The following is a 13,534-nucleotide window of genomic DNA, read 5'->3' on the forward strand; positions in this document are numbered from 1 at the left end:
GTAGTATTACAAGGTTGAATTTGAGGGAGCAGATGAGATGTTGTGTTACGTTCTGCTCTGCTACAATGGGCCGCCTGCCTGCTTGCCAGGGCATGAAGATGCTCCTGTTTGGCAAAATACCTCACATTATCTGAGATCATTATCCATTTCATCTCAACAAGCTCTGTGAGCCTTGAAAAGCATCTCTGTGGAGGGCTGTTTTGGCTCGTGTATATGAGGTGAGATTAAACTACAGGCCTGGGTTCACTAATGCATTAGCTCCTGCTGGACAGCACCTCATGTAAATCCTGCTGAAAATGTAATAATAAATACACCTGAAGTTACAGCAGCAAAGCCCTCTATCAACAGTCCCAGAACAGGTCGCTCTGCTGAGATCTGCAAAGCTGAAGCCACTGTTTTCTCACATTAGTCTTATTCATATAATTTGTATGAAGTAATCATGCCTGAGTTTTTTTAATACCTTCTAAAGTGGTAAAGAGCAGTAGTTCCAGAGTCTTCTGCACTTTGACGCCAATTTAAAAAGTCTAGACTATGAATTTAATAATAATGTAAAATCATGTAAAAGTTTTTCTGTTCAACATACATTTTTACAAATATTTTAAGAATATTTTTACATGTATTTAAATAAATGTAAATATATATATATAAAAAAAAAAAAAAAGCTTATTAGTATATTATATTCTGTCCGTGTAGTATATTTATTTAAAATTGTAACATTCTAATTGTTTAAAAAGTAGGACTTTAGAACGCAAAAAACATAACCAGACAAAGCTGGTCTCTAGATAACTCTCATCTTTCAGTTCTGTCAGGACTATCGTGAAAGATGATTGACAAGAGCATATAGTTTGGATAGTTGTGGTTCTGATCTGGGCAAGATCTCCCTGCGCATCCTTACAGCCTAGCACGGATGAGAGCAGGGTGAGCAGCGATAACAGAAAAGAACAGAAAAAGAAAGTTTTATAATTAGTCTGATTCAAGGAGAATCCTGACTGACAGAAGAGGAGTTAGGGATGGAGGAGGGTAGTTAGCTATTATGCCATGCAAAAACTGTTGATTATATGGATGGTTAGGTGTCATATTCCTATAGTTTGGGATCAGCAGAGAGCCAACTAATGCAGGCTTGACTAACGTGACCTGCCAGAACTAACGCTGTGCTTCGTTTTGCTCAGCCAAAAAAAAAACTTTCGAAACTTTGTCACTTAAAAAAAAAACACATGAGGTTCATGAAGGGTGTCTTCCTGCTGTGAGCATCTACAAATCATAACGCTCAGTGTCAAAAGCTTTGTAACCGAGCCGTCACTAATTTAGATCTACCGTCCTGGATTTGTGAGGTTACTTTGTCATTCAACCAGGGAAAAGCATCGAGAGAGACCTGGGAGCACAGCAGAAAATGCCCGAATAAATCATGTGTTAAAATTCATTAGCAAAGCCTTTCTGAGCACCAAAATGACAAGACATTAAATATGTATTATTTATTAAATGTCACCACTTACGGAAAAGGGGTTCTAGTGATGTTAATTAGCCAGCCATTCGGTCAAAAAGGACTGTTTTAAATGGAAAGTGAAAGCTAAATCCAGGCACGGGTGGGCTTTTTTTTTCCTTTCTAAATTGACTTTAGGTGGAAATGAAGAGGCTAATTACAGCTGCTCTGAAATTCAAAGCTAATTTGGGGGCCAATATGACGGACTAACTGACAACCACCATGAAGTGGCTTGTTGGAATGGCCACCAAGGATTTGAGTGGGTGTTGCGTGTGTGTGTGTGTGTGTGTGTGTGTGTGTGTGGATAATCACACACTTGTTCGCTGATGCACTCTTAACCAGCTCAGCCACATAAGTGGCAGAGGAGAGACACTGGCCTGTGTTTTATTGTAAATGTGATCGAAAGCTCTTAGACTGTTTGACGTGTGTGTGTTAGTGAGCGAGAGAGAGGCAGTTTGAGGTCACTTCTGTGATCTGGTAAAGTGGAAGCGAGGGGAGCCGTTATCCACTCAGAGAGAGCCGCCTCACTGCTGGCTGCATGCAGAGATACAGAGGGGGAAAAAGGTAGAAAGGACTGGAGTTGTAACTTCGTACGAGTCCTTTCTGTTGTTCGGGAGAAAGATGGTGAGAGTGAAAGAGAGGGGAGAGGGGTAATTATCGTCAGAAATGAGGCTCGGCGAACGATTCGCACTGCTGGGCCCGCTGATCCGGTCGCCACGGCAACGCCGACCCACTCATTTGTTTTGCAGATGAGTAATTACATCCAATTAGACTACCGAGAGAGTGAAAAAAGAGAAACAAATGGAAGAAGGGGTCTTTTGTTTCACACTGATAGCTGGAATATTAATAATTGGGCTGAAGATACGATCGACAGTGATACTGTAACTAGGAGCTGAGCTGAAGTCTTCAGCAGTTCCACCTGAGAGCCTCACCTGCGCACACACACACACACACACTCTCCTGTTTATAGTTGCCTTGGAATCTAAGTAGTTGCTATCAGGTGTTAAAGCCATTATAGAATGCAAGGGCCAGGTCATGCTGATTCGATCAAGCCATACAGTCAGCACTTAACCCCTGGTTATTTTAATAAGTTTATGGTGGCATTCTGTTCATTTTTTAAATTCAATTGCTTACATTTTGTCATTTTAAATTTCAGGTTTTAAATGTAGTATTTTTACATTTATTAAATAATATTTCTTTTATTTTTATTATTTTATCATTAATAATTATGAAGTATTATTATTTACGATTTATTTTAAAGGGTTAGTTCACCCAAAAATTAAAATGCTGTCCTACTCACCCTCATGTTGTTCCATAAGACCTTCTTTCATCTTCAGAATACAAATTAAGGTAATTTTGTAGAAATCTGAGCACTTTCTGTCCCTACATAGACAGCAAGTCAACTACCACTTTTTAAGGCAATAAAATGGTGTGGAAAATAATAACGACTTCATTCAACAGTTTCTTCTCTCTGTTGCACGTTCATCTCGTAGCTTCATAAAATTACAGCTGAACCACTAATGTGACATGGACTATTTTAAGGATGTCCTTACTACTTCTCTGGGCCCTTAACATGTCAGTTGCATGATGTCTATGCAGGGTCAGATTTAATAAAAAAAAAAAAATTAATTTGTGTTTTGAAGATCAAATGAAAATCTTGCTTGTTTTTTGCACCATTTAGCAATTTCGGCAAAGCAAATTATGGAATGTCAATTCTGCAAGTCAATGCAAGGGTCCCGTTTTCATCTAAAAGTTGATCAAACAAAACTCTCGTCATGTGGTGGTAAAATATAAAACTAATTAGATTTAAACTCATTCTTCGTCTAGTTAGTTTACCTAAAGCCAAGGTCATTATTTTTTCCTGCTGACTTTCTTATAAAACTGTAATGCACATTTGCGGCACATGCAGTGGCATTGTTCTCATTAACTCATATGCAGACTGCTGTAACAGAGATTTCCAGCTTTAGCATGCTGCCAGCTAAATTATCAGGCTCTGGTGATGTGCTGAAATATTGCGTTATTGATGAAGCGCTACAGCAGATGTCCATATAACTAAAACAGCATTCGATTGGTGTTCATTAACAGACCGTTAATTTGCACACATATTGTGCCGCGCAGCCTAAACACATTTCTGCGGCAGACACCCACATCGCCACCACCCCCCGAGGAGATGCTCGCTGCCTCTCCAACGTGCTGCGAGGGAACATGTGTTGTTTTAGAAAGATCAGAGGAAAGCTATTATTTCTCTAACTTTGATGTCAGAGCAGCGTTGTCCGATCCCTCTCTATTTCTCACCTTTGCTCAAGTGAAAGTAAATCATTTGTATGCTCTGAAAAGAAAATGAGCAGAGGAAGATAATCAGGCAGCAGCTCACTCCCAGATGGCTGCTTCTGCTGTCTTGCCATCCAACTGAAGAGCTCTTTTCAGCCTCATTTTATTCATATCCTTTTACACTGATGGCACTATCATTAGAGGCAATCTACCTGAACAATAAAGGTAATTTTCCCTGCCTTTATTAGATAAGACCTTCCCGACTGAGCGCCTTGTGCAGCTGAGGGCTAATTGTCCATGTCAGCATAAACAAAGCGGCTGTGTACATCCGTTGTGTGTGTGAATGTCGGCTTTGTGTACTGCCTCTCCCAGTATCCTGTAATGGGCAGAATTAGGCAGATGGAACAGGAAGTTGCCATTGTGGTGTCCTGGCAATCTGTGACTCGAGGAATGCGTGCGAAGACGGCGTCGGACGGAGGGACATTTCACGTTCGCCAACCCACGCCCTGCTCAGCCATTTAACAAATGGAGGAGTCTGTGTAGAGGTCGACTCTTGTTTGTTGTTAAAGATCTAATTAGAGAGTGCAGAAGAGGCAGCGGAAGCTTGTCTAATTAGCGAGGAGCAGAAAACCCACTTTAAAATTCAAGGACAACTGGCGATTAGAATGCACGTCGAAAAAATGGATTACGAAAAGAAAAGGGTGTCTCTGGCCTTTGTTTTGCTGTTGTGGTCTCTTTTTGTAGTTGAGATCGAGCGTGAAAGTCGGTTTAGTCCTGAGTAACTGCGCAGGGTGGGGAGAGAAAGATCCTAAAGACTGAACAGAAATGTCCAGTTTCTCTAAAGAGCCAGGAAGCCTAGCGGTGACCTGGAACAACCCCAGTCTGTCTCACACAGAACTCTGGAGGAAATGCCACAGACTTCTGTGGAATTTGATTTGTGGGTGCTCTCAAGGTTTGTTTAAAGGAATAGTTTAGACAGACATTGTTTACTGTCATTTCAAAACTGTATGATAAAAGAAGACAATATGTTTTTACATACAGAATGAAAGTCATTGCTGTTATAAACAATAGTGATCCTCATTGGACAAAAAAAACTTTTCTTTTGGAAAATGTCGTCTTTTGTGTTACTAAGAAGATATGAGGGTGAGTAAATCACAATTTATTATTTTTAGTGCGAACTGTTACTTTAATATGTTTACTCTATTAATTCAGCACTTTCAGAGAAATTAGGGTCATATTCATGCATTTGCGTATGTTTATGTGCATACTAGTTTTTATAAAGTGTGTGTTCACTTAATCCTACACGCGAAGCTTGAGTTCAGACAGATGTAATTGGAATCATTACAGGAATACATTTCCTCAAGTCACGTATTACAGTAAGCAGGCGGTGTGTTGGAGTGGTGCCATTCCTCAAGCACTTGAGCGTAATTTGACAGGCAGGCGTTTTGCCCACAAACCACGGACGGTGAGGGAAAGTTACGAAGCTGATGACAGAGAAACTACTTAGAGCTTCAGATTACTCTTGGCAGCTGTTGAGGGCATAATCAGTGCTGTGATGTTCGGCACGGCTCCAGGACGCTCCTGCAGGTCCCAGACCCCAATGAAACGCAAAAAAACGCAGGGGAGACGCAAGATGAAAAGCCTTTGTGGTGGATCCCGACTTTCTTTGATTGGATCGTCTTACTATTTCTGAAAGGCCAATGAAAACTTTTAATGCCCTCTGTATATCAAACCCACACGTAGGATTGAAAATACCAGCTATAAATGTCAGCATTGCTGGAGCCGTCAAATGACGTCCTCTGAGGCGTTCATAATCTGCCATTGCAAAGTGTCTTCATGTCTGTTAATGATGTCTAACATTCTTTTTTGATGTTTATTTGTCAATAAACATCAATGAATCTCTGTTGAACCACATTTTATTCATCACTGTGCTCATCGTTTCTAAACAGTTTACTCATTGAATTCTCTTTAGACCTTTGCTAATATCTGTGTAAGATTTTACTAACAATTTGAGTGTAAATGTGTGTACATGAGCATCATTGTGTCTGACACACATACGTCACTGCCTCAATCACTTCATCTTTGTGTATCATAAACACCTCTTTTCTCAATGACGGCGTTCCACCTGCTCTGTGTATTTCCCAGGGTTCCCCGATTACGGCTTTTATTCTGGGCCCGGTGACCAGCGGGGCGCCCCCTGCTCCTTTGCTGACTATGCCACCCTGGGTCCCCATACGGGTCAGATGCTTCAAAGCGAGCACGTCACCTCTACCTGCAACTCACCCTCCCAGCACCACCCAAGCCCAGACCACTTTAAGAGCTCAGGTGTGTATGGCATATTTTGTGCTAGACATGTTTTGCTTCTAACTCTCGTTCATTCAGATGTATCGGGAATACTACTTTTCTTTTCTTTTTTTCTCATTCCAAATGGTATGCTAAGAGTTGTTTCTTCTTACCTATATAGAAATATATACTATCCAATTAATTGTGATCTGTAATCTCATGAGTGAGGGAAATAGTTTTGTTGATATTGAATATTTTGGACCACATTTATATAACACCAAGATGTTGCAAACTTGAGCAACATCTGTCTGACATGTAATATAGGATACCAGTGATACAAATTTGTATGGCTGATCTCACAAACACAGTCAAATTCACCTGAGCTTCTATTTCCTGCCTCCCACATTGCATATGTATAAACGCAAGTCATCGAAATGAAAAGTTTAGCAAGACTTGCTGTTTAGAAAACAGATTTATAACAACCCTCTAGCCGTGGTTTGAATCTGTGGATCAACTGATGCACGTTAAGCCTCATTGTCTTGAGGTAGTGAAGTCACGCATTGTGCGACCCATCTGCAGTAGTGTCCTAATCATTGTGGCGCTACGGCTTGTGCCAGGCCAGGTGTCGTGGATCTTTGAGATTCGGCTCCTTCTGTCCTACTTCTTTTGCCTCATTTCATTTGGCAGCCATCAGGAAAATGTCTGTAGTTCTCTTGCTTTACACCAGTGATCAGATGTCTCAAGCCTAACCCTGTGCTCATTCTGAAGCTGCTAACTCTGGATTCACATTACAAACGCTGAAGCGTATATCATTTAAATGGGAAAAAAAACATACATCATATCATTTTTGTAGTCTTTTCTGTGTTTCATATTATAGAAGTGTTGGTAACACACAACTGTTTTTATCAACCCGATAAAATATCCTTTAGTTATATTGTTTGCGTTGACATTGGAAACAAAAACAAATCTTGCAATTTATGACCTTAATATTGCTTCAATATGTGTTTAGAACATTTTGAGATGGATCTATTAAATACAAGCCTGCTACCTAATATGAAGGTCTGTCCAAATGCCTCCTATATGCTTGTTGCTGTGGCAACTTGGACACGGTCAACGCATTGTGAGTTTTTCTGTGGTCAATACTGATGCCGTTGGTTTGTAGCTTTGCTCAGCAAAAACACTTTATAATCCCGCCAAAGGATGCGCAGAGTGACATCGATTAAAACCCCAACGCTGGGAGCCGGAGCGGGACAGATGAGTCACCTGTGTCTCAGAAACATGCGGCTAATCACAGGCCGGCGGGTTTAATTAGCATGGGTGCTGCTAAGCTACCAGTCAAAGCCAATAAATGTAAGTCATGTTTAGCTATTAAAGCTAATAGCAGTAACGGTTTAGCCCCAGGGTTTAATTTAGAGCATAAATCCTATTCCTGGCAAAGCGCGAGAAAGCACGGCACTCACCTTTACAGAATTCAGCAATTATATGGAATAAAGATTACAGTACACACATAAAATGACTGTGAAAGCGAGGAAAGCCTTTGCGCTCCGATAAGACACTGGAAGCACGGGTTATTTAAAGCCGTCTGTCATCATTAACAATCTACGTGACTTAACTGTTAAAAAGTCCAGTTAAACTAAACTATTATTTTATATATATATTTAATTGTATAAACTGCAGTCGGACCATCTTTGACAGTAAAATCAAGAACGTGAGGGGGTTTAGTAAATAAGAGCATAAGTATAATATATAAAGGTCAATATAGTGTGTGGCATCATTACCTCACTTTGTGCATCCCAAGCGTTCTGCCCTCCATCTGGCTTATACCTGTGCTGCCTGCAGTCAAGGATGTTGGGGGTTTCTCCAGCTGCATTCTGTCACTGGGAAGAGAGATGTGAGGAATGAGCAGTCTCAAAGGAAGCTGGATCTTTACATGCGTGTTCACGCTCATTTGAAATCTGTGCTCACAGCGCGCTCAGCGCAGCAGGAAAGCCTGATTCTCTCGGCCCTGTCCTTCGATCAGACCTGCTTAATGCATGTGGCTGTGTGCAGTTTTGCATGGATGGTGTGGTGTTTTTAATCTATATGCTGTCCTCATGTGAAGGCCGTTCATACGGGACGGTTTTGTATTTAAAAACAGCTTAACAGAATTCAAGTGTCTTAAAATACAGCAGCTAAACGCCTTATACCTATTTTCAACATGTCCTGTTCAAATGGCTGCGGACAGTGTTTAGCATGTTAAAACATTCACCAACATTTTTTTTTACATATTTAATGAACATTATACAATACAATAACAATAACCAGTAAAAGCTGTGTTCGTCTTTAGACAATGACGAAGATGATGTCTTTCATACTTTTCTAGACTTTTCTTTTCTTTTCTTTTGAAATGCTGATTTGTTGCTCAATAAACAGTTGTTGTTATTATTATTATCATCATCAGCCATTGTTCTGCTCATTATTTTTGTGGATACTGATTCTTTGTCAATGCTGTCAATTTCTATCAGTTTATTGTATCCTCGCTGAGTAATACATCATTATGTAAATAAATAAAATTGTACTGTCCCTAAGCTTTTAAACAGTTGTGTACATATTCTGTCTCTCTGCCACCTTAGTGGCCATGTTAGTGACTGAAATATGATTTATCACAAATCTGATGTTCTCATGTCTTGCACAGGTGCTAACCCTCCACGGCCTGGAGGTTTCCCCGGTGCAAACAGTCCTGGGCCCGTGGCAGACTTGTATGGCCCCAGCAGTCAGGACTCAGCAGTGGGAAATTACATCAGTGCTGCCAGCCCTCAGCCGGGCTCCGGGTTCAATCACAGTATCGCAGTGAGTACCAAGAGAAAATTCTCACTTTCTGTCTTTTGTCCATCATACTTTTAATTATATTCAACCTCCAGCTGAGAAATCAGTCTGATTGGCTGTTCCTCCATTGTGACTCACTTTTTATGGCAAGGGCTTGATTGTCAGCGCAGCAATTTAGAAACGCAAAGTTGGAAAAAAAGAATATCAGAGAAATTAGTTCCATTCCACATGTTCAGAAATACCCCAATGAGTCACGAGTCTCCGTTAGACTGACACTTCACGTCTCGCTGATGTTTTGTTTGGGGAATAGAAGCATCACAAACAGTTTAGAGAAAGCAAAAGCTGCCGTGGTTGGAAATGAGCAAATTGTCAAAATCAGATGTCCCTGTAACTAGCAGATGCTCTTGACACCGTCTCCAAACAAAAGCCCCTGCGCTGCACAAAAACTTGCTTTAATTGGCTTTTGTCAGGGAGCGCACGGATTCTGTCTGCAGATGTCATGGACGTCAGGTTGCGGCTCGGTGTCAGCACGGATCTCAATTTGAAGAAGAAAGCATTTATAATGAGATGCCAAATTGAAATTAAATTATTCACCCGTTCTCACAAATAAGTTTCTTAACCAAATGAAGCACATATTTTGATTTATGCGAGTGTTTGCAGCAGATTTTACTGCTTGTGGGTGGTCTGCTTCGAGGCCAGTATTCATCTGGAGTATATTAAAGGTAAAGAGTGGTCCATTAGAGTTGTGGGGTATAATCAATTGTGAAATCATACAGTTGTTTTTTGTATTTTGGTTTGAGGAACAAAATGTACTTGTTTTCATTGTTTCCCGCATTTCTCTTAACCAAAACGAGCCAAGGTTAAATTTCAAAAAGAGTGAGGAAATGACAGAATTGTTTTATTTCTGGCTGAACTTCTGGGTCAGTAAGGAGGAGGAGAAATGTATGTTCTCCCATCACAACAGGAGTGATGTCTCCTAGTGGATAAAGATCTTAGCTAGTAATTAAAAGGTTTGATTCTACACAAGCCGATCTGTTAACTACCACCATTATGCCCTTGAGGAAGACATTTACTTCAGAGATTGCCTCTGTAGTTTGTCACTTCTTGAATGAAAAAGCCCTTCCTTTATTGGCTAAACTGGTGAAGAACTGCTCATAAACAGCTGTTTATTGTCTATAAAGACAATTGACTAATGACAGGAATATTAACTGCTGGTTGGAAACTGAAGTGAGCAGAAACTTGAATCTGTTCTATTTCGTTCCTGCCTCCTGGCATCTAAATAAAACATGTCACCGCATGAATTCATAACTTTATTCATCGGCATTAGCGTGTTTCTGACTGAGTGCCGTTTTGTGCTGTGATTAATTCCAATTTTAGTGCGTGTTCGTTCAGCTGGACTGATAGATGTGTGTGTGTAGTTCTTGAAGTCTCCGTGCAGAACATTAACACGGGAAATGACGCAGAACTAAAATGCTCGTCTCCATTTATTTTTCTGACACGTGTCACCGGTTCACCACCTACTGGAACACCCCCCTCTCTCTCTCTCTCTTTTATAGTATCCACACACATCCACAACGAAATAAAGTCCTACCACGCATTTCTTAAAATGAGGAAACCTGGCAGAAAAGCCAATATAAATTTGAGAAAGCCTTTCCTTCCTGCCCTCTAAAGCAGCGGGTGTGAGACTGACTTTGATTTATTCGTATGGATTAAACAGATCCGTTCCTGCCATGCACACAATAGTCTGATGACAGGCCCGATAAGCGGCTGTGTTTCTCAGAAAGGCTTGTTGACAGGTTGCCGTTTTGCCCTCTAAATCAGCCGTGTGGGTTTGTAAGTTCACATACGCAGTCTGACAATAGGCAGGATTTATTTATTCAGGACCGATCAGCTCCACGGAAGAGGAATCAGGACAAATGCTTTTCTTTTTTTATTTTCCTCATGTTTTGAGGCCTCCTAGTTACTCAGATGCAGCTATATTTGTATCAGAATAATTGAAACGGAAGAATCAAACATCTGAAGATATATACTGAAGGCCGAATCCGAATGAGAAAGAGGTCTATGACATCACATATAGTAGAAGCTCCTGTTCCTCTGTGTAATGCCAACAAAGTCCGTTTTAAATTCAGCTTGGAAAAGAAAATCTTGCAAATGATATTTTTAGGAAGCCTGGTTTTCTGCGCAGACTAATTACGAATCCTGCCGGAGACAAAGCAGCATCTAAAACATCTGCTGCTGCCCAACTAGCCATGCTTTTTCCTGAGCAGGTCTGCTGCCGCTGACAGTCAGAGCACTCTTATCAGGATCATTTGTGAATAAGTGTTCTGTTAAAGTGGAATTCTTGATTCTGTACATGAGAGATGAATCAATCTCATACTCTTCATAAAAGAGAAACGTTTAAATTATTCTGTCTGAATCTGTCCGTGTACTAGAATCACTGTTTTCATACAGCTTCAATAATTGTGATCTGCTTTTAGGGTCCTTTGATCGCCACAGCATTTACAAATGGATACCACTGAAAGCTAAACGGAGATGCGGCACCATCTCATTGAAGGTATGCGTGTTTTTCTCTCATTCTGATTCTCTATTCTCTATTTGTTCCTGATTCCTATTGGTTTTGATTCACCAGAGTTTATCGGGAGGCCCTGGGATAATGGCCGGATTCTCTGATTGGTTCGTGTACAGTTGATGTCATTTAGACTTCAAGCACTACAGGTTTTGATTGGTGAATGGACAAAGACGGTGGAACCAAACAGAGAGGACAAGAAAAATACGATCATCTCAGAAAACAAACATCACAACTGCTGTAACTGTAATCCAACCCTCCTGTCACTGCAGGACATTTTTCTTTTTTACACGCTTTTTTCTTTCTGTATGCTTTTTAAATGACTTCAGCTTTTAGGAAAACTTACTTAGATGAGTGAATTATTCAGTTGCGATTTGTCACAATTCCCCCGACCCCCCACCACCTCGAAATTTTGTTGCCAGTGAACCTTTATTTTTGCACATATGGACAGACACCGTGCTGAAAGACACCATGTCATTTATCTGTTGGAAAAAAGAAAAAAACCTTAGTAGCTGTTTTTAATTGTGAAGTCTCATTGTTGATCATAATGACCTATTTTTGGGCAATACAGAGGGAGAGGACTCCAATATTTTTATGGTCCTTTTTATATATATCTATATATATCTATCTATCTGTGTGTTGTTGTTGTCATTTAGGAAAAAAAAAAAAAAAAAAGTATACTGTAACTCCCCCACCCCACCCCTCCAATGAAAACATGGTGATTTAAATATAAGAGAAATGTAAATGTAAATATACTTCACTGCATATAATCGGTTCAGGCATATTTTTTTTTGGTAGTGTTTCGGGAAAAAAAAAATCAGGGTGAAATTAATCGACAGTATGACGGTGAAAAAAATGAATACATTGATTTCTTAAATTATTGTATACACATGAGCTGAATCATTTTACAGGTGTAATACCAGCATACACTCATGCACATGATAACATGAGCTGAAACTTTCCAAAACACCACTCCCGTCCAAAGCACACTGTGTGTAGTGATCAACGAAAAGACTTTTTCTTGTGTTCTGCACATTCTGACACTTTTATACTCCTGAGGAAAAAAAGAAGAAACTTACTATGTTGTCTGTTGTTGTTAATGTTGTCTAATAGAGGACGTTCCTCTTGATTTTGGAACCTGTCGTGGACTGTACGTGAACGAAACTGTTTATTTCTCTTTTGGCTGAAGAAGGCAAACGTTTTTAATGAATCATACCTCAGTCCTGTGAGATTTAATTTATTCAGAGCAGATCAAGTGTACAGAGGAAGCTTTGCACTGTGTACAAAAAGAACGACCGTTTTCTCTTTGCACATGCTAGCTGTCACGAGTGACCTTACAGAGATTTGATGTATGAAAAATTGTTCAGTGAATGTTGCTTTTATTTTTCTGCCGCTGGCGTCCAGAACGCAGGTTGAGAAGAAGCCAAACGAAAAGCAATCTATTACTGGTGCGCTTAAGATTTCATTTCAAGGACATAGCAAACCTTTTATCTGAAATATTGACGTATTTTAATATACAGCCAGTTGAAGACACTGAAAAAAAAAAATGTTGACCTGAAACCCGGAGCTGCTGATTTGTTTTCTTTCAAGTTGAAAAGCTGTTTTAGGTCAAACACGCATTTATATATATGTATATATACATATACATATATATACATATATATATGCAGATTTTTAATGTTAAATGATCTGATATGTATATTCTGATGTAAATGTGTCTTTTTTTCCTGCTGAAGATGTAAACTGTTTTGTTTGATGACTTTTGTTTTATTTGGTGTAGTCTGGTGGCCGGAGGCAAACGCACTAAACGTCAAAGCCTCGAAAAGATTTACTGATCCAGTCACGTAATATTTAAACAACTGAAAGGAATGGAGTGAGGAAAGAAAACTATTGTAATGTTCAAATGTAAAAGAAAAATGTAAAAATGAAACATTAAAAACGAAACCAAGATGTTTGTTCACTGATTTCAATTGTGAGTCAGGTTTTTTTTCCCCCTTTTAGCTGTATCATCATGTCATTTAACAACATTTTGAAAGAGCTGTAAGACCAGCATTTTTTTTTCCCATCATCTCTCGAGTATTGCCCTGAATTACACGAACACTTGGAATTTTGTGATAAGGCACTCAAGG

The 13,534-nt window shown here is 39.8% G+C and overlaps 1 protein-coding gene and 1 long non-coding RNA gene across 3 annotated transcripts in view; one reads left to right on the top strand and one right to left on the bottom strand.

Moving 5' to 3' along the window:
- The window catches only part of msi2a (musashi RNA-binding protein 2a), a 115,339-nt gene extending 101,970 nt beyond the window's left edge, over positions 1 to 13,369 (top strand). For both annotated transcript variants that reach the window (XM_043229343.1, XM_043229344.1), the window contains exons 12-15: positions 5,897 to 6,076; positions 8,709 to 8,863; positions 11,317 to 11,393; positions 11,469 to 13,369. In XM_043229343.1, coding sequence (XP_043085278.1) covers positions 5,897 to 6,076; positions 8,709 to 8,863; positions 11,317 to 11,358 — 377 coding nt within the window. In that variant the 3' untranslated portion in view covers positions 11,359 to 11,393; positions 11,469 to 13,369. The remainder of the gene's footprint in view (positions 1 to 5,896; positions 6,077 to 8,708; positions 8,864 to 11,316; positions 11,394 to 11,468) is intronic.
- LOC122331820 overlaps positions 7,362 to 13,534 on the bottom strand; it is a 33,654-nt gene continuing 27,481 nt past the window's right edge. The window contains exon 3 of the long non-coding RNA XR_006248296.1: positions 7,362 to 7,911. This is a non-coding gene — a long non-coding RNA (uncharacterized LOC122331820). The remainder of the gene's footprint in view (positions 7,912 to 13,534) is intronic.

The sequence above is a fragment of the Puntigrus tetrazona genome, unplaced genomic scaffold (genome assembly GCF_018831695.1).
Source record: "Puntigrus tetrazona isolate hp1 unplaced genomic scaffold, ASM1883169v1 S000000002, whole genome shotgun sequence".
Taxonomy (NCBI): Eukaryota; Metazoa; Chordata; class Actinopteri; order Cypriniformes; family Cyprinidae; genus Puntigrus; species Puntigrus tetrazona.